The 20,418-nt window shown below is 33.7% G+C and overlaps 2 protein-coding genes across 2 annotated transcripts in view; both read left to right on the forward strand.

Annotated features, from left to right (window-relative positions):
- The window catches only part of srgap1a (SLIT-ROBO Rho GTPase activating protein 1a), a 133,364-nt gene extending 125,193 nt beyond the window's left edge, over positions 1 to 8,171 (forward strand). The window contains 2 exon segments of the mRNA XM_073850198.1: positions 1,615 to 1,975; positions 4,053 to 8,171. Of these exon segments, the coding sequence (XP_073706299.1) occupies positions 1,615 to 1,975; positions 4,053 to 4,439 (748 nt within the window). The 3' untranslated portion in view covers positions 4,440 to 8,171.
- A 1,761-nt stretch (positions 8,172 to 9,932) lies between these two features.
- On the forward strand, positions 9,933 to 19,999 carry parp12a (poly (ADP-ribose) polymerase family, member 12a). The gene is made up of 12 exons (XM_073850431.1): positions 9,933 to 10,301; positions 10,846 to 10,981; positions 11,562 to 11,826; positions 11,951 to 12,064; positions 13,483 to 13,615; positions 13,842 to 14,025; positions 14,945 to 15,065; positions 15,225 to 15,321; positions 15,418 to 15,505; positions 16,223 to 16,353; positions 18,749 to 18,900; positions 19,036 to 19,999. Exons 1-12 carry the CDS (start codon positions 9,991 to 9,993, stop codon positions 19,290 to 19,292), a joined length of 1,989 nt encoding a protein of 662 aa, XP_073706532.1. The 5' UTR covers positions 9,933 to 9,990; the 3' UTR covers positions 19,293 to 19,999.
- Positions 20,000 to 20,418: the final 419 nt, after the last annotated feature.

The following is a 20,418-nucleotide window of genomic DNA, read 5'->3' on the forward strand; positions in this document are numbered from 1 at the left end:
TGAATTAAATAAGAATTTATAACTATTTTTTTTTCAACTCATTTTATTTTAATAAATTATTTTAAGCTCTCAAAAAAATGAAAACATTTCCAAGAACTTGGAAAACGTGGTTATTAACTGAAAATGAATTAAATAAGAATTTATTTAAAGTGGTTATTAACAAAAAATGAATTAAATAATAATTTGAAGCTGTTTTTCCCCTACTCGTTTGTTTTATTTAATACATTCTTTTAAGCTCACAAAAATGAAAAAATTTCTAAGACCTCGGAAAACGTAGTTATTAACTGAAAATGAGTTAAATAAGATTTTAAAGCTGTTTTTTTTACTCGTTTGTTTTATTTTAATAAATTATTTTAAGCTCTCAAAAAATTGTAAACATTTTCAAGACCTTGGAAAAAGTGGTTATTAACTAAAATGAATTAAATAAAAAAAAATATATAGCTTTTTTCTCAACTCATTTGTTTTATTTTCAAAATTATTTTAAGCTCTCAAATTTTTTGTAAAAATTCCAAAACCTTGGAAAACATGGTTATTAACTAAAGATGAATTAAAAAAAGTGTAGCTGTTTTGTTTTTCAACTTGTTTGTTTTATTTTAATACATTATTTTAAGCTCTCAAAAAATTGTAAACATTTCCAAGACCTTGGAAAACGTGGTTATTAACTAAAAATGAACTTAATAAGCATTTATATCTTTTTTCCCCCAACTCATTTGTTTTATTTAAAAAATTATTTTAAGCTCTCAAAAATGTTTAAAAAAATAAATTCCAAATAAAAATGTGTAGCTGTTCTTTTTTCAGCTTGTTTGTTTTATTGTAATAAATTATTTTAAGTTTTCAAAAAATTAACAATTTTCCAAGACCTTGGAAAACATGGTTAACTAAACATGAATTAAATAAGAATTTATATCTGTTTCTTTTTTATAGCTCATTTGTTTTATTTTAATAAATTGTTTTATTTTAATATATTATTTTAAGCACTCAAAGCATAAAAAAATGTCTAAGCCTTTGAAAAACATGGTTATTAACTTTAAGCTTAAGAATTTATAGCTGTTTTTTTTTCCAACTTGTTTTATTTTAATAAATTATTTTAAGCTCTATTAAATAATATTTTCAAACATTTTCCCTATATATTTACATATTTACGCAAAAATAAAGGCTGATAATGATTTATTACATTTTCAAGTCATATTTTGATTTTTGCTCTTAACCGACACTGTTGTCTCCTTGATAAACATGTATACTAACTTACTTACTTAACTGCAAAATTGTTGATATTGATCATTTTGACTTTACAAACTCCCTTTAGCTCCCATAATTTTAATCCTGACATCATGCACCTCTCAGAGGAAGCTCTTTGAGTTAATACTGTGATATGCACAGTCATAATACATCATTATGAGTCTAGCTAAGCTGTTTCCTGCCAGGCCTCTTGTCATGAATATGCAGAGTAGGTCTTGCCACAGATTACTCTAGAGATGACACTGTTGTTAACTAAGCGTGAATGCTGAAGGTTGGCACACTTGATGTTGCCAAATGCAGTTCGCAAATCGTCTCTAAACATCTCACAATATTCCTTACGCACATTAACATGTCTTTTTGCTTTGGTTTATTTAGCAGGCACAGGAAGCGAAGTGACCCCCCGACCCGCAGGCCTCCGGCTCGCCCCACTGACGCCCACTGCTTGGTCCACCACGGCACCCATAGCAGCCACGGAAGTCACGGAAACCCAGATTTGGGATCCCCGGTGATGGGCCACTACAGTCCGCGGGACCTGCTGAGAGGAAGAGGTCACATGCCCATGGATAGTCCCGAGAGACGCCGGCGGACCGGACACGGCAGCCTGACCAACATCAGCCGGCACGAGTCCATAAAAAAGATGGAGAGCCCTCCCATCCGCAGGTCCACGTCTTCAGGCCAGTACACGAGCTTCTCCGAGCCTCACGGCAAGAGCCTGGATCCAGAGAGCATCGCACAGGTCAGCGGGAGGCGAGCGACGACGCCCCTCACACCATGCGCAGCAGGCCCAGCCCTGTAACATAGTCAGTTACTGCCTCCTGTTACTAATGACTAATGCAAAAATCTGCAAAACACATTCACACACTGGCTCTCATTCATGAAGCACAAGCACAGAAAGTGTGGAAATTAATCGAAATTCAGTTTAAATCTGCTGTAAAACCAGTGATATGGGCCAAGACAATAGCTAAAGGCAGACCATTTAGGCTTGTATGTACAGAAATAATTTTAGCACAGTTCATTTTGTGCCTGTTTTATAAACTAAAGGATCTTCAGGGTGCTCTTCTTTTATTTTTAACAATGGACTTTACATGAAAATGATTTTTCTAAATATTTGGACCACCAAACACTAAGTAGAATAAATGAAATAATTCTGACAAGTAAAATAATTGAAAAAAAATATATATTTATTATAGAAATATCCATTATTTTATATATTTTTTATTTTTAGCCATTTTTGCTTATTTTTAATAACACAAATATTTTAAATAATACAAAACAGGCTTTTAAAATAAGTTTCTTATTTTTATTCTTGTTTTAGATATTTATTTTATTAATTTTTATCATTTATTTATTTTTATAGTTAGTGTAAGCAATGTTTCTTTTTTTAAGATTTAGTTTTTTATCTACTACAATTCATTAATACAGTCTACGATTTGTAATAGTTTTAGATAAATTATTTTTTGTTAGCTTTGTTAGATTTCTTAAATATTTAAATGTTTATTTTTTAGTAGCTTTAATTAATCTTTCTATAATTTATTTATTTTTCTATCATTTTAATTTTAGTAATTTGAGTAAACTTATTTCTCTCAAGGCAGTGTTTCTTTTTTAAAGATATTATTTTTAATAATAATAATACAAATATTTATTTTTAGTAGCTTTATTTTATTTTTATATAATTTATAACATTTCCTATAATTTTTCTTAAATTTTAATTATTATGTTTAAGTAATTTTATTAACTTCAACTTCAACAATTTTTTTTATCTGCTACAGTTTAATAATACAATCTACAATTTTATTAGTTTTAGTTTAAATCAATTTTAGCCATTTTTGCTTATTTTGAAGCCGTATTTTAAATATTTCCTAAATATGTATTTTTAGAAGCTTTAATTTATTTTTCTAGAATTCATTTATTTTTATTTAATTTTAGTATTAGCAATTTTTGTAACTTCAACTTATTTCTTTCAAGGCAGTGTTTTTTGAAGATTTAGTTTTTTTAAGATTTAAAATTTGTAATGTAACTAAATTTATTTAAAAAAAAAATGTAGATTGTATTAATTAATCGAATTAGGTAAAATAATTCAATTCATTAATACAATCTACAATTTTTTTACATTTTGCCATTTTGCTTATTTTAAAGCCTGTTTGGTCTTATTTAAAAAAAAAAAAAAATCAAAAGATTATTTTTGTGAGGCCTCACATGACTTTTTCATTCATTTATGATTACTAAATAATAAAAAAGTAGAGCAGTTTCTCTTTTCAGAAATGTAGAAATTAGACCAAATAGAGAAATGTATATGCATTCATAATATTTTATTTTCAGTTTTTGTCACATTTTAAAATTCCAAATTTTCCAAACCCAGTTGTTAAATCAAAAGTATTTTTTGAAGTTGTCAAATTTAAAATAAGAATTTATAGCTGTTTTTTCCAACCCATTTGTTTTATTTTAAATTATTTAAAAATTTGCTGAGGCACCTTAAGTGAAAATGAAAATTTCGTTCTGCTTGTGTTTCTTGAATAAGGCCTTTTTTCATATTTCAAATAGTTCTAAAACAAAGACGGTTTATTGAGTTCATATCTAGCCCCAAAAAAACTACTTTAATAACTCCCCACTGATTTCACAACAGAGTCTCTTTAATACATGTCTCATGCATTGTTTAACTTATACATCAGCTTTGTTTAATACTAACAATCTGCCATTCCATGAACACACATTTAATCTCACTAGTCATATTTGTCTACTTGTATTGTCATTTGTTCAATGTTTTTCCAATTTTGGCCACCTACACGCTCTAATTCTCTGTTTCCATCTTGTAGGACATAGAGGAGACGATGAACACTGCTCTTAATGAGCTGAAGGAGCTCGAACGGCAGAGTTCTGCTAAACACGCCCCTGACGTGGTGCTGGACACCCTGGAGCAGATGAAGAACGCTCCCACACCGGCCAGCTCCACCGAGTCCCTCAGCCAACTCCACGGCCTCCTGCTGCGGCCCGCCGTCGCCGAGCCGCCCATGCGCCGCAGCACCAGCTCCTCCAGCGATACCATGAGCACCTTCAAGCCCGCTGTGGCCCCGCGCATGGGGGTGCAGCTCAAGCCTCCCGCCCTGCGGCCCAAACCTATGGTGGCGATACCCAAGTCGGGAGCGGCGCAGCATCCGGCGGCCCCTCCGCAGGATCCACTGGACAAATCCTGCACCATGTGATTCATTGTGGACGAAACGTTCAGGGACAATGAGGACCACTACTGTCAGAGCCAGATATATAGTGGATTTTTTTTGCCAATGGTGATGTGTGGTTCTTTATTTTGCAACATTTCATTCAGGGAGTGGACTAAAGCAAATAGAGATAACTAAAGATAGTTAGTGTGTATAAAATTCCAACACTATTATAGGGATTATTAATCAACTAGAATAACGTCAGTCACTAAGCATGGTTCTGAGGAAGAGTAGAGTTAGATAAACAGGTGTTAACTATTTCAGAGAGTTAAACTCAGTTTTTATATATTCTAGACACCTGAAACTAACGGAAAGCAGTTTATTTATATCCAAAACTGTTTGCATGCTTGTCTGACACCTTTTTTTCCCCCCTGCAATACTTTGTGTGATAGATTAAGGAGTTGTTATGATATTAAAGAAAGCAACAAATCACTACAGCTTCCTACGGTATGTTGTTAGGGTGATATATATATCAGTAGTTTACATCCACTAGAAAAACTGCAAAATGTGAATAATACCGAAGCTAAGCAGGGTCTTTGGTTTTTCTGTTTACAGCATAAGGATTGTGGGAAATGTCTCTTTACATCTCAGAGTGTTTTTGAATGATGTGTGGAATGTTGACGTTGGAAACGCACTGCCATAAAAGGGCACGTGATGTCACATCTTCTGCCCGTCCTGATTGGCTGTCGACGTTACGAGCATTCTAAGTTGTATCAGCGAGGCTTTACTTTGAATATTATATTTTTGATAGTAATATTTGAATATATGCCCAGGAAGTTTGCGTAAACCACATCTGCTTATGTTGAAGAAGCTTTTTTCACTTGATTTAGAAATTAGAACGATAGAAATATATATTGTGTATATAAATGTACATCCACTAAACGTTTTTTTTTTTTGGTTCATTACTTTTTCCCAGGAACCAACTGCTTACTATAAACAATATTTTTGTAGTATCTATCTGCTTAGTTAGATGTAATTTGTACATTATGGAAACCCGTTTTCGCCACTGAATAAAAAGTGACTTTTTATCCCACAATTATGACTTTTTTCTCACAGTTGTAAAACATAAATGAGAAATGAAGTCAGAATTGCATGATATAAACCCGCATTGCTGAGAAATAGTCAAAATTTTGAGATATAAACACAATTAATAAGCACAATTCTGATTTTTTTTACTCAGAATTGTTTATATTGCACAATTGTGACTTTTTTAAATCAAATTGAGTTCATATCTCGCAAGAAAATCAGAATTGTGAGTTTTTGTTTTGCAATTCTTACTTTGTCTCATAATTGTGAGTTTATATCACAAAATTGTGAGTTTTTAACTCACAACTCTGACTTCTTTTTTTTTGCAATTGTGAGTTTATATTACAATTCTGTGAAAAATGGTCAGAATTGAGTTTTTATCTTGCAATTCTGACTTTCTTGTAATTGTGAGTTTATATCACAATTCTGAGGAAAAAAGTCAGAATTTATTTCAGAATTCAGAGCAAAATAGTCAGAATATTTTTTATCTCGCAACTCAGCGATAAACTTAGTTTTTATCTTGGACTTAATCTCGGATTTTAATTCGGACTTTATTTCTCATAATTGTGAGTTTATATCACATTTCTGAGGGAAAAAGTCAGAATTGTGAGTTATCATCTAAATTTTTACTTTATTTTTCGTAATTGTGAGTTTATATCACAATTCTGAGGAAAAAAGTCAGAATTGTGAGTTTTTATCTCAATTTTTACTTTATTTTTCGTAATTGTGAGTTTATATCACAAATCTGAGGGAAAAAGTCAGAATTGTGAGTTTTTATCTCAGTTTTTACTTTATTTTTCGTAATTGTGTTTATATCACAATTCTGAGGAAAAAAGTCAGAATTGTGAGTTTTTATCTCAAATTTTACTTTATTTTTCGTAATTGTGAGTTTATATCACAATTCTGAGGAAAAAAGTCAGAATTGTGAGTTTTTATCTCAATTTTTACTTTATTTTTCGTAATTGTGAGTTTATATCACAATTCTGAGGAAAAAAGTCAGAGAAAGTCAGAATTGTGAGTTTTTATCTCGCAACTCTGACTATTTCTTGCAATTGTGAGTTAATATAATTCTGAATTTATTTCTTGCAATTGTGAGTTTATATCACAATTCTGAAGAGAAAAGGTCTCAAATGCTAGAAAAAGCCAGAATTGCGAGATATAGTCACTTTTTCTAGCATTTGCGACTTTCTCTTCAGAATTGTGATATAAAGTCACAATTGTGAGAAATAAATTCAGAATTGTGAGATACAAACTCACAATTCTGACTTTTTATGACTTCTTTTCTCAGAATTGTGATATTAACTCACAATTGCGAGAAATTTTAGAAAAAGGACTTCTAAAATAACTTTCTATTGTGAGTTTATATGAGAATTCTGACTGTATAACTTGCAACTGCAAGTCAAAAAAAAAGTCTGAATTGTGAGATAAAAAGTCGGTATAACATTTTTTTTTTAAACATTTTTATTCAGTGGTGGAAACTGGCTTCCATAGTGAATAGTCAAGTCTAGCTGCCAAAAAAAGTAAAGTTCTTGAAGTGCTGCTTAGAGATCGATCCTTTTCAGCTTCGCTGTCTAAAACGCTCAGCTTGGTTCCATCCTATAAGCACGAACGATAATCCTTTTAGTTGTCATATGCAAGTACTTTTCTAGAAACCTTTGAGGCAATATTTCTTGTTGGTTCGCTAAACAAGACAATGATGCCAATAGCCATGGACTCAGAGACTGTTACTGCAGTGCTTTCGTGGGATAGTGCTGTTCCGTATGTGTGCTAGAGGCCCATTAACCCTTCATAATAACGTCACACGCAGCACCGCACCCAAAATTCAAAGTCAGTCACGCGAGGTACCCAAAGATAAAGAGTTATGTACAGTACAGCGTCAGTCACTCCTGTGTATTTGCACTCCAAAATTTAAGATCTGGGATTTCGTATACAGATATCAATCTGATGTTATCTGTGCATCGACATTCACATTATTATGACAGTTTGACAATAGCTTAGCGTGTGTGTGTGTGTGTGTGTGTGTGTGTGTGTGTGTGTGATTGTACTGTATTCACAGATATACAACAGTTTACTCATATTTAGGTAGGATATGCTATGAAATGTGTTTGGGTGATGTTACGAAATCCATCGCTGAACCAATGCGACAAACTGTACCTAACTTTAAAATGATAAGCAATGGCTGTTTTTAAACATGTAATTATAAGGACATACTAAAGCCTTTTGATTACCGATTTATATCGAACGATATTATGTTTTTAGTTTCTTTTATTTTTTTAAGAGTGTACATTAAGCCTTGAGAAATGTTCTCTCTGCAAAACTACACACAGTAGCAGAATCTCTACTTAATAGCTGTTCTATCAGTGTGTCCATGTACATCTCTGTACTATGTACTTGTGAAAGTGCCTTTAAAAACTGTTTTAGAGGAACTTCATCCAAACGTCCTCTGTGCTGTGGCATTCTTATTTCAGATCCGGTGTACCGAGTTGCTAGGGATTACGGTAAATAAGTTATTACTAACGTTGTTCTGTTTATTAAGTTGTATAAGAATGATCAAATAATAAAGATACTGATTATCTGTCGTGACATGCACTTTTATGTGAGACTGTATATTTGGCATGTAACATCCTAACAAGTTGTAGAGCTCTTGGAGGACTGCTCTGTCTTTCTAATAAAGAACATAGTTTGGTCAGTTCACTGAGGTGTTGGTTTATATCTCCTTCATGATCATTAAAGCTGTGATTTTTTGTTTCCTTGTGCACAAAAATATTCTCATAATAGAGTCTCAAAAAGTAATAGTCAAAATTGCCATCAAAAGTTAGAATTGCGAGTTTTGTCTCACAAACTGACTTTATTTCTTGCAGTTGTGAGTTTATTTCATAATTCTGAAGAAAAAAGTCAGAATTGGGAGTTATCTCGCAGTTCATACTTAATTTCTTGCAATTGTTAGTTTATATAACAATTCTGAGGGAAAAAAAGTTGGAATCCCACGAGAAATACGAGAAATTCTGACTATTTGCAATTGTGTTTATATTACAATTCTGAAGAAAAAGTCAGAATTGCAAGAAAAGATCAGAATTCTGATTATTTCTCGCAATTGTGAATTTACATCATAATTCTGAGATTTAAAAAAAGTCAATATTGCGAGAGAAAGTCAGAATTGTGAGAAAAAGTCTGAATTTTTAAGTTTTTATCTCACATCTGTGGGTTTATATCAGACAATTCTGAGGGGAAAAAGTCAACAAGTCTCACAATTCTGGCTTTATTTCTTGCAATTGTGTTTATATTACAATTCTGAAGAAAAAAAGTCAGAATTGTGAGAAAAGTCAGAATTGCAGGTTTTTATCTTGCAATTCTGAATTTATATCACAATTCTGAGATTAAAAAAAATCTGAATTGCCAGAAAAAGTCTGGATTCAACGGGGAAAAAAAGTAAGAATTGCGAGACAAAAAAACACATATCTAGTCTGAAATAGACTTGGTTTTATAATAGGCTGTGAAACCTTAGTTAAAACCTGGGATGTTTGTCTTTTTTTTTTTCTTTCTTCACCTTATTTTTCAACATGGAAGTAAGCCCATGGGCGAGACTTCCGGTTCATTAATAATGAGATCTTATTACAGAATGAGGCTGACTGTTGCTGCGTCCCAATTCGCATAATATCCGTCTTAAATAGTATTCGAAAATAGAATTAGTATGTCCCGAATCGTAGTATGTTTAAAAAAAGTATTCCAAAGATTCCCGGATGGTCTACTACTTCGGAATTCGAAGTGCGGACCAATGCACACTCTAGCGGCTAATATTGCCCACAACACATTGCGCGATGAACGAGGATTCGATTAGAACTACAAACACGCATAAAAAGTGTTAAAAAAACTACAAACATGGAGGATATGCGCGACCAACGGACAGGTAGAGAAATGGGTTTGAGTGATAAATAATCAGTTTGTAACCTGATAAAAAATATTTTATTAATGTTATCCGCGTTATATTTCATGTGCAGCAACATTGTGAACTTTTATAATGATAGGTTTGGTCATTAACGTTTAGAGTCATCGGCATGAAAGACTCGTGAAAGAACGTGCCTCTTCATTTCTCTCTAATACGGTAGGAAATCAAATTAAACGAAATGTATATCATGTTAACTGTGATGATTGACAGGCCAGTTTAAACAGTGACAGGATTCAGGTAACTAAGCAACAGAGCGTCCATTTTAAAGAAGAAGTTATGACGAAGTAGTATGTCCTTTCTTTACAAAAAGAGTAACGTTACATACTTTTAGGGCATAGTATAAGTAGGCGAATTGGGACGCAGCATGTGATTTTCCTGCCACATCCCATAGTTTAACAGCTGTAGCTCTAGCAACTGTTTTATCCGGTTGTCATGGAGTTTTTCAGGCGGCAGAGGGAGCCATGATACCAGCATCAGTTTCGCTTTCGTTTCTGTTTAAATACTCCAAACCCATCGGCCGAACCTAAGAAGTGTCGATAACCACTGTCGTTGACACCACCTACGAAAATGAATATTGTCTCTAGACACATATTTACCTTTCTCTGCAAACATGACGGCTGTTCGGACTACGGTAAAGTCGAGAGTAATTTGCGGCAGAGTTTTACGGTGGCGGATCAGGTTTTGTCTCAGGTGCTCGATGATCAGCAGAGGTTTGTTATAGTTCAGGATGAAGACTCGAAGCCCAGAAGCTCCATACCAGATGCTGACAGCCTGATCTTAGCCAAAACCTCACTGCGACTGAGTAAACATGACAAATGTTCCGGGTGTGAGGACCTGCACCTGTGCAGGTACTTTGTATGTGGAAATTGCAGATTTGGGTAAGTAAACTTAGAGTTATAGCTTTGAGCACTTGTTATGAATAATATGGATGATTGTCGTTAGTATTTATTTAAAGACAAGATACTGGAAGCCTTGTATTCCTTAAAACGATCTAGCTTTTGTGTTTGTGTTTGTTAGTATCCTAGGCCCTGTTCTTGTATTTACTAGGAAGAGGAAGTGATGCAATAGAAACTAGAAGTTTTAATTCAACTAGTTTCATATTTCCACTGTTCTAAGTGACAACTAACGTTACAGTTAAGGCCAAAAGTTTACATCCCCTCTGAGAATCTGCAAAATGATAATTATTTCACCAAAATAAGAGGGATCATACAAAATGCATGTTATTGTTTACAGTATTTAGTACTGACCTGAATAGGAATAAGGAATAATGACCCCATTCAAAAGTTTACATAAACTTGATTATTTTTAATACTGTGTTGTTACCTAAATGATCCACAGCAGTTTTTTGTTTAGTGATGTACAGTTTCTTTTCAATTTCACCACATGTGCATCTATTTCTTTTTCATTATTTGTCATTCTCAGGACAAAATGCAAAAATTCCCACGACTTGGAATCAGCACATAATTATGACCTACTGATGAAACATGATCTTCATGGCCTTGTGAGTGGAGAGTTGTTTCAACTTCTGCTTCAAAACGACCCCTCATTACTTCCAGAGGTAAATATCTGTTAAACAGGTTTGCTAGTTATCTTATAATTCATTCAAATGACTTTTGCAAAGTCATGTCAGAGTCTGTACAGCATTTGAAGCTTACTTAAAAAAATCGAGATTGTATAAACTTTAACTTTTCACCTACATTTCACACTCTGCATAAAAAAGTGCTTGCAGAAGCTTTCGTGACTTTTTTGTGTTTAACCATTTCTGTATTCTGTTTCTATTTGAATTTTTAAAGAAATAGTTCACCCATCACACTCAGGCCCTCCAGAATGTAGATTAATTTGTTTTATCATCAGAACAGATTTGGAGAATCCATCACTTGCTCACCATTGGGTCATTTGCAGTGAATGGGTGCCGTCAGAATGAGAGTCCAAACAGCTGATAAAAACATTAGAATAAACCACAAGTAATCAGCAGGTTTCCATTACTTGTGGATTACTGTGATGTTTTTATTAGCAGCTGACGGCACCCATTCACTGCAGAGGATCCATTGATATGCAAGTGATGTAATGCTTTTTAAAATGTGTAATATAATTTGTATGTCTGACTTTTGACTTTTTGTGATATGTCTACTGTCTAGGTGTGCGGCCACTACAACAAGGGAAATGGCGAATATGGCAGTTGCAAATACAAGACATCCTGTACCAACCTGCACCTCTGCCTGCACTTCCTGCAAGATGACTGTAAGTTTGGAGCGGCTTGCAAAAGGGCCCACAGCTTCGATGCAAATGTTCAGAAAATCCTGAATGCCCGAGGGCTCAGTCCAGAAAACATGCGCAAACTCCTCATGCTTTACAAGAACAGGTTACTGATTGCTTCTTCAGCTTTCAAGAAGAGTGAAACAGGTAAATGTAAGAAAAAAAGAGCCACTGATTCTGTTTGTTTTGTGATTTAGCACATTATTTTGCACTGAACAAAATAGCTGTAGTTCCTCCATGTCTCATCTTATTCTGTTTTCTATCTGGACAGTAGCTCTACCTGCAGTGAAAGGACGCACCAGACACAAATCCGGTAGCTCTGTCAGTGAAGCGGATCACAATGAAATCTGTCTCTTTTTCATACGCAATGGATGTAGTTTCAAAGGTGATGTCATTGAATAAACACATATCCTTAATGTTAATCGCAAACAAGAGGTTCTCAACCTTGTGATTCATAACAGAAAACACATTGCTGGTATATTGAAAAAAACAAAACATTATTAATCAACTAACTAATAAGCTATAAATAAATTACACAAGTTATTTTGTGCTTAAAATATGGCCCTATCGCTTACTGTCCTTTCTAATGAAGACTAAATTATAAAAAATAATTATATATGTTGTAAGTTATTATTTTTGAGAATGTTCAAAAGTTAGGGATCAGTAATATTTTTAATGTTTTTTTAAAGAAGACTTTTCTGCTCATCAAGGCTGTGTTTATTTGATTAAAAATACAGAAAAAAACAGTAATATTCTGAAATATTATTGCAATTTAAAATAGTGTTTTTCTATTTTATTATACTTTAAAATGACATTTATTCCTGTGATGCAAAGCAGAATTTTCAGCATTGTTACTCCTGTCTCCAGTGTCCCATGATCCTTCATAAATCATTCTAATATGCTGATTTATTATCAATGTTGAAACAGTTGTGCTGCTTAATATATATATATATATATTTTGGAACATGTGATACATTTAAAAAGTTATAAAGAACAGTATTTATTTAAAACAGAAATCTTTTATAACAATATAAATATGTGACCCTGGACCACAAAACCAGTCATAAGGTTAAATTTTACAAAACTGAGATATATACATCATATGAAAGCTCAATAAATATGGTTTCTATTGATATATGGTTTGTTAGTATAGGACAATATTTGGTCGAGATATGTTTATTTGAAAATCTGGAATCTGAGGGTGCAAATAAATCAAAATACTGAGAAAATCACCTTTAAAGTTGTCCAAATTAAGTTCTTAACAATGCATATTACTAATCAAAAATTACATTTTGATATGTTTACAGAGGGAATTTTACAAAAAAACTTCATGGAACATGATATTTCCTTAATTTCCTAATGATTTTTGACATAAAAGAAAAATCAATAATTTTGACCCATGCTATGTATTTTTGGCTATTGCTACAAATATACCCCAGCGACTTAAGACTGGTTTTGTGGTCCAGGGTCACATATACAGTTTAAAAAGTGGGGTCGGTCAAACCTCAAAAATGATTAAAACCTATGTAGACATTTAAAAAACTAATATAAATGCATAAAGAAATAAAACAATACTCAATCCTTAAAATTAATACGAAAATGTAAAAGCTAATTCAAAACTGCAATAGTATATCAGTTATGCTAAAACAACACTGCAGCTAATTCTGTGAAAGGAGAGCATGAAGGCACATAATTATGGTGTCTAAAAATGCCATCAAAAATGGTTGAGAACCCTTTAAGTTAAGTAAGAAATATTTATTTAATTGTGTTTTCTTTAACATCCCATTATTTGTATTCCTCTAGACAAGTGTGTCCGTTTTCACCACCCTCTACCCTATAAATGGCAGATGTTACAGAAGGATGGGACTACGTGGAGTGACTTGCCGAATGAAGAGGAGATTGAGAAGGCATACTGCAGTCCAGCTAATGTTTTGTGGTATAAATAAATCTTACATGTGTATTTACTGGCATCTCGATGGGTTTTCTAATAACATTCATATTTCAAATCTAGCGTTCCATCACATCCCTAAGTTACCAATGTGACTGTAGAAATGAAATATTTGCATTAGCTAGTTTATATGAAATGGCCAGTAATTGCACAGTGGTTTGTTTGGCTATTTAACTTCTTTTTTCCCCCACCTGTTGTGTTTTACATATTGCAGTATTACCGAAAGCAGCACAGGGCATCAGGTAGTGGACTTTATGTCAATGACGTGTGGAGTGTCAGACGTACGTCGGCTGTCCACAGCATCTTCTGTTACTAAACCTCCTCACTTCATTCTGACCACTGAATGGATCTGGTACTGGAGGAATGACAAGGGAGGTTGGACAGAGTATGGCAAAGGGGTCAGTGACACATGGTTAACATAATACCTCACTGTGATGTAACATTTAACATCTCAATATACTATAACAAAAAAATTGTTAGCTTTTAACTAAACTGCTATTCAAAAGTTTGGTCAGTAAGATTTTTAATGTTCTTATGCTTGTCAAGGCTGCATTTATTTGGTCAAAAATACAGAAAAAAATATGCTATATTATTACAATGTAAAATAATGTTTGAATTTTTAACAAACAATAAAATCAAATTTATTTTTGTGATCATAGCTGAATTTTCAGCATCATTACTCCAGTATTCAGTGTCACATGATCTTTAAGAAATCATTCTAATATTCAGATTTTTTTGGAACCTGTGATACGTTTTTCAGGAATATTTGATGAATAAAAAGTTGAAAAGAACAGCATTTATTTAAACAATATATTATTTTTTTAACAATATACTCTTGAGGTCAGTACTTTTTTATTTTTTCTCTTTTTGGAAAGTAATTACTACTTTTTATCCTTCAAGGATGTATTAAATTGATCAAAAGTGATAGCAAAAACTATTATTGTTAGAAAAGGTTTATATTTTGACTACGTGCTGTTCTTTTTTACTTTTTATTCATCAAATAATCCTGAAAAAAAGTATCACAGGTCCCCAAAAAATATTTGGCAGCACAGCTGTTTCCAACATTGATAATAAAAGTAATAAATCAGCATATTCAAATGATATCTGAAGGACACTTAAGACAAGAGTAATGACTGATGAATCACAGGAATCAATTATATTTTAAAGTATAATAAAATAGAACATTTTGCAACATTTTTTTCTGTATTTTTAATCAAATAAATGCAGCCTTAATGAGCATAAGAGATTATATAAAAAACATTACAAGTCTTACTGATCCTAAACTTTTAAACAGCAGTAATTGTTTGAATCTTACAGGAAGACCCTAAACTCGTGGCATCAGTCACTTCAGAAGATCTTGAGAAACAGTACCTGGTTGACAATGAAAAGGAAATCTCATTCATTTCACAGAACCATCAATACATCCTCAAATTCAAAGGTACTTAACCGTGCTTTTACTGGTAACTAAAACCATTTTTGACTTGTATTAGTAGCTGAAAAACTTACACTTGAAAAACATTAAGCTTAAAAATGATTAAACTAAAACTAAACAAAAAAAATGTCAAAAGCAATTAAAATTGTGGCAAATTATTTTCAGAGATGTGCCAGCAAAATCTGAAGTTTAAAACTGAAAGAGACATTCGAAGGAGACCACGTTTTGTTTCTGCACAGGATGTCAAGAGCAAAATCAAGGGGTATGTTATACTGTTACATTTGTCTGTCAAGTTCACATATATTAAACATGATTAATCTGTTGTTCAGTGCACTTTAGTGTATTGTGTTTTAATTAGAAGTGAGTCTCCAGACAGCTCAACGTCTTCTACTGTGGAAGTTCCACCGTACTGGGACAAAGGAGCTCTTGAAAACTTCACTTACAAGGTACATAGTCCAATCACTCTGGCCACGCACACCCTGCAGCTATATTCGGTTGCCAGTTCACCTTTTACTTCTTAATCCTGTTCTGTACACACATATGTCACTAAAATACAGGAGTGACATCCGCATTAACTCCTGTAAAATACAGGTAATGACAACCGCATTTACAGAAATTCAACTCTGTGTGTACAGAACTGAACAACTAGTTGTTAATAACATTTAAATGCGCAACAGAAATGTGTTTTCTTCTATATGTGAGATGCAAGAAAATAATAGTGAAATAAGTCTTAACCTTAGCACATTTTGACACAGGGCTAGTTGCACTCACAAGCCCTGCAATACAGCGTCATTGCTGCCAGATCTTCTTAGAAAAAAAAACAGCAAACATTAAAAAACCCAAATAATTTGTTTTATAACACCAAAAAATAATATCTGCAACAGACCACTTTATTAACACCATTAAGTGCCTAGCTTTATGAGCTAAGACCAAACAACATGTCTAAAAGCGCTTGTAAATATGAGGACATGGCAACACTGCAAGACAGCACTCTCTAAAGCAGCCTCCCAAGCATAAATAAAACACAGAATGTCTATTAGCGGTAGTTTAGTTAAAATTGACTGACAAAAGCGCTTCCTACTCAGCATTTTTTTCAATGCATTAGGCACAAACAGTCTGTAACATAACAATACTGAATTTCTGGAACCTGTTTGTTTCTTCAGATTGTTCTCCTGCAAAGCTCTTCCAAGGAATACGAAAGGGTGGCCGCAATGTTTCGTAGAACACTGCCCAAAAGCATCATTCGCAGCATTGAAAGAGTGCAGAATCTTTCTCTCTGGAAGGTTTTTCAGTGGTACTTTTTTATATTTCACTACTAGATAAAAACAACAACATGACTTTACTGAAAGAAAGTTTATTTGCACAAGGCCATTACATACAGTACAGTACTTCTGCTATCCACCTTTTTCTTCCCGTAAAAGTGGGCCATTTGGAAATTTTATGGGTCTAGCTATTTTTAGCTGGACAAAACAGCTTGTTTTGCTGCTTGATATTGCAAATTGTTGTGTTTTACCATATTCAGGGATTAAAGCCAAAATAAATCTTTTGACTGAAAACGGGGCGTTCACAACAGACGCGACTTGCGCGAATAAATCGGCGCAAATAAATCGGTAGTTGGACGCTTGAATATTTTGAGTTTACTCGCTTAATTTGCGCATAAATTCACAACAGACGAGAATTTGCGTCATGGCAGGGACTTCAGCCACTCGTCAGTGGGAAAGTAGTTGTAAAAACGGCGAATAAGCTCAATTTGCTGGCTTTAGCTAATAGCTAGCTTGTAGTCTTAATATGTGTATATACAGCTGTGTTCAAAATAATGGCAGTCCACCATCACTAACCAGATCAATCACTGTGTTTGGTAGAAATTATATTTCTACATGGCAAAAACTTTACTAGTAGTTGTACTAGAGTAATAGAAAACTAACAGACCCAACAGGCATGATGTGTATCCGTGTAATTAAATCATTAATCGGAAAGGGCATGTTCAGAATAATCGCAGTGTAGTTCAGTGAGTTCAGTCAGAGAGGTCAATTATTCTGTGAAAAATCTGGTGGCAAACAAATTGCCCTTATTTTAGGATAAAGGCAGCAAATGTTGTACTGTGCATTTCTCTCTGAAAATCTCTGTAAAATGCTTGTTACAGCGTACTTTGGTTAAAAAGTTGATAAGAGAGGACAAAACATATTCAGTGCAGAAAATGATAGGCTGCTCAGCTAAAATGATATCAAATGCTTCAAAATGGCAACCAAAATCAGAAAGGCATGGAAGAAAACTAAAAGCCACCATTCGATTAGATTGAAGAATAGCCAAAATGGCAAAGACTCAGCCAATGATCAGCTCCAGGGTGATCAAAGAAAGTCTTCATTTACTTGTGAGTACTGTAACAATTAGAAGACGCCTATGTGAAGCCAAGCTATCGGCAAGAAGCCTCTGCAAAGTCCCATTGTTGAAATAACAACAGGTGCTGAAGAGGTAATGATTTGCCAAAGAACATATTGACTGGCCTAAAGAGAAATGGCACAATATTTTGTGGACTGATGAAAGCAAGATTGTTCTTTTTTGGTTTAGGGGCCACAGACAGTTTGTCAGGTGACCCCCAAACACTCAATTCAAGCCACAGTACACTGTAATGAATTTGATTTTATAAAACATTTACTGTGTGACTTTGCAGTTGTTTAGCGTGAGGGCATCATGAATTCTCAAACTATGGTGTTAGGTCTATTTATCACATTCCAGGGATGGTGGATCAGTTTGAGTACATCAAAGTACTGCTGAAGAGGAAATGCCCTTAAAATGGGTGTTAACAAGACAACGACCCCAAACACAACATCATCTGGAGCAGCATCTTGGTTCCAGACCAATAAGATTAACATTATGGAGTGGCTAGCCCAATCCCCGGAACTTAATACCATAGAAAACTTGTGGGGTGACGTTGAAAATGCTGTTTCTGAGGCAAAACCGAGAAATGCAGAGGAAGTGTGGTGTGTAGTACAATCGTTCTGGGCAGGAATACCTGTTCACAGGTGCCAGAAGTTGATTGACTCCATGCAACACAGATGTAAAGCAATTCTGGTTATACATTAAATATAAGTTCAATGATTCACAAGAAAGCTAAATCTATAAGATTTCTTCACACAGTAAATGTTTGACTTTGTAAAAAAAATGCAGACACTGCTATTTTTTTGAACAGCCTAATATTTTTTTCACTTTCAGTAATGACAAATTTGATAATTTTTCTTCATGTTTTGATTTAGAATAGAATTTGCATAAATAAAATAAAAGTTATTATAACGATGTTGAGCTTTACTCATTTCTTTCTCTCATTTCTTGTGCGATTTTTGCATGTAAATCACTCGTACTTAAAGCGTCTGGTGTGATTAACGCACCTTATAAACTGCAGCCGTGTTTCTTTTCCCTTCGTTTTTATTAAATTGACGGATATCCGACTTTAATCCCTGCATATTATTTTAATGTATTATCTTAATTAGTAGTGCAAACCGTTTGACCATTTACTGCACCTTCTCAGGTAATGAGCTTACTTCCGCGTTTAAGAAAAAGGTCAGATCATTTTGATCATCAAAAAATCAATGATGCTAGAGCTTTTCTCAGAACTAACTTCACTTTTCAGAGCCATTTTAATGGGTCTATTTATTAATCTGATTAATCCATTATACAATGTTTTTTCCTAGGCAAAAAGAACAGATGAATGTGAGAAATGGAGGGAGTGCAGTTGACCAGCGTTACCTTTTTCACGGCACGGATGAATTTTTCATACCAGCTATTTGTGAGCAAAACTTTGACTGGAGGATCTGTGGAAGTCACGGGACACTTTATGGGAAAGGTATTTGCATAACAGTATTTACATATACGTATAACAGTTCCTTACCTTGTCTTGTAGCCTACAGTGAAAGAGTTCCCATATAAGCTTTCCCATATATTGAACTCTTTTGAACGTGTTTTTTTTTTATGATTACAGGCAGCTATTTTGCCAGAGATGCTTCATACTCTGACAGATATGCAAAAACCAGGAATGGCAGGACCAAGAAGATGTTTGTGGCACTGGTGCTGGTGGGAAACTTCACCAAGGGTAACACTACTTTAGTCCGTCCTCCACAGAAACCCAGCAGCCAAGGCTTTTATGACAGCTGTGTTGATAACGAAGCTAACCCAGCCATTTTTGTTGTGTTTGAGAAATTCCAGGTCTATCCTGAGTATATCATTGAATACTCCTAATTTGTATAATATCAAAATACTTGAATATGTTTCAAAGGTGTCCTTATCTGATTATATCTTGAAATACTTATGAAGCTCTGGTTACACAGAGAATTTATGTTAACATCACTGAACATAACCAAAATATACAACTCTTGGGCATCTTCTTTCAAGTAAAAGTTGTAGGGAATTATGTGACGGATAACAGTGTTTTATCATAATTCATTTTACTAATAAATTCTAATGGCACACTTCGCTGTACATTGAAAATTAAGAACTGGTAAATGCAAAACAATTTTATGTAGAGGTCTTTATGTATAATGTGCAATGATTGCATTTCCTTGTTGGCTATGGCACTAGAACACAAAAACAAAAACAAAAAAGGTTTTTACTAATCTATTGTATAACCAAAAGCTCACCACTTACTATTAATCAATAGTTATTTAATTTTATTGCACTAGATTAAAGCACGGTATAGAAAGTAAATGATTTAGTTACAGTTGTATGAATACTGAGCATTACTCATGGTCATTTTATTTAGATTTTTATGTTATTAATGTTTAATGTATTTTAATGTTGAATGAGGTGGATGGAATTAAAGTACTGATACTGTTACATACTATTATTTTCATTATTGTTAAAAAGAAGAAGAAAGTTCAGGCCAAGTTTAAAATGAAACTTCTGTCATAAGAAACTGGTGTGGTTGAATAAAGTCTGAGTTGACTGAGTTTTTTTTTTTTCTTAATTTGATTTTTAAAACATTTTAATTAAAAAAATTGGACCAGTTGATTAAAAACAAAGTTGTTGTTTGGCTTCAGAAAACTCAAAATATAGTGTACGAGTCAAGAGGACTGCTTCCTTGGTGGTTTATAAAGATATCCACCTGTTGTGTTTGGGTAAGTACATAACAAAAGTTCATATCTGGGTGAACTGTTTCTTTAAAGATATCAGTCTCTCAGTTGGTATTTGACTTTGAACTTTTGCTTACTGTTTCTAACCAGCACATTCTTGGACCTTTGGAAAAATACTGATATGAAAAGTACAGCACAGTTATAAACTAAGTCTGACAAACACTTGGGAACGAATTGCAGCATTTAATACCCAAAACAAAACCACAGATTAAAAAACAGCCAAGAGGAAGCAGGAT

Source organism: Garra rufa, chromosome 11 (assembly GCF_049309525.1).
Source record: "Garra rufa chromosome 11, GarRuf1.0, whole genome shotgun sequence".
Taxonomy (NCBI): domain Eukaryota; kingdom Metazoa; phylum Chordata; class Actinopteri; order Cypriniformes; family Cyprinidae; genus Garra; species Garra rufa.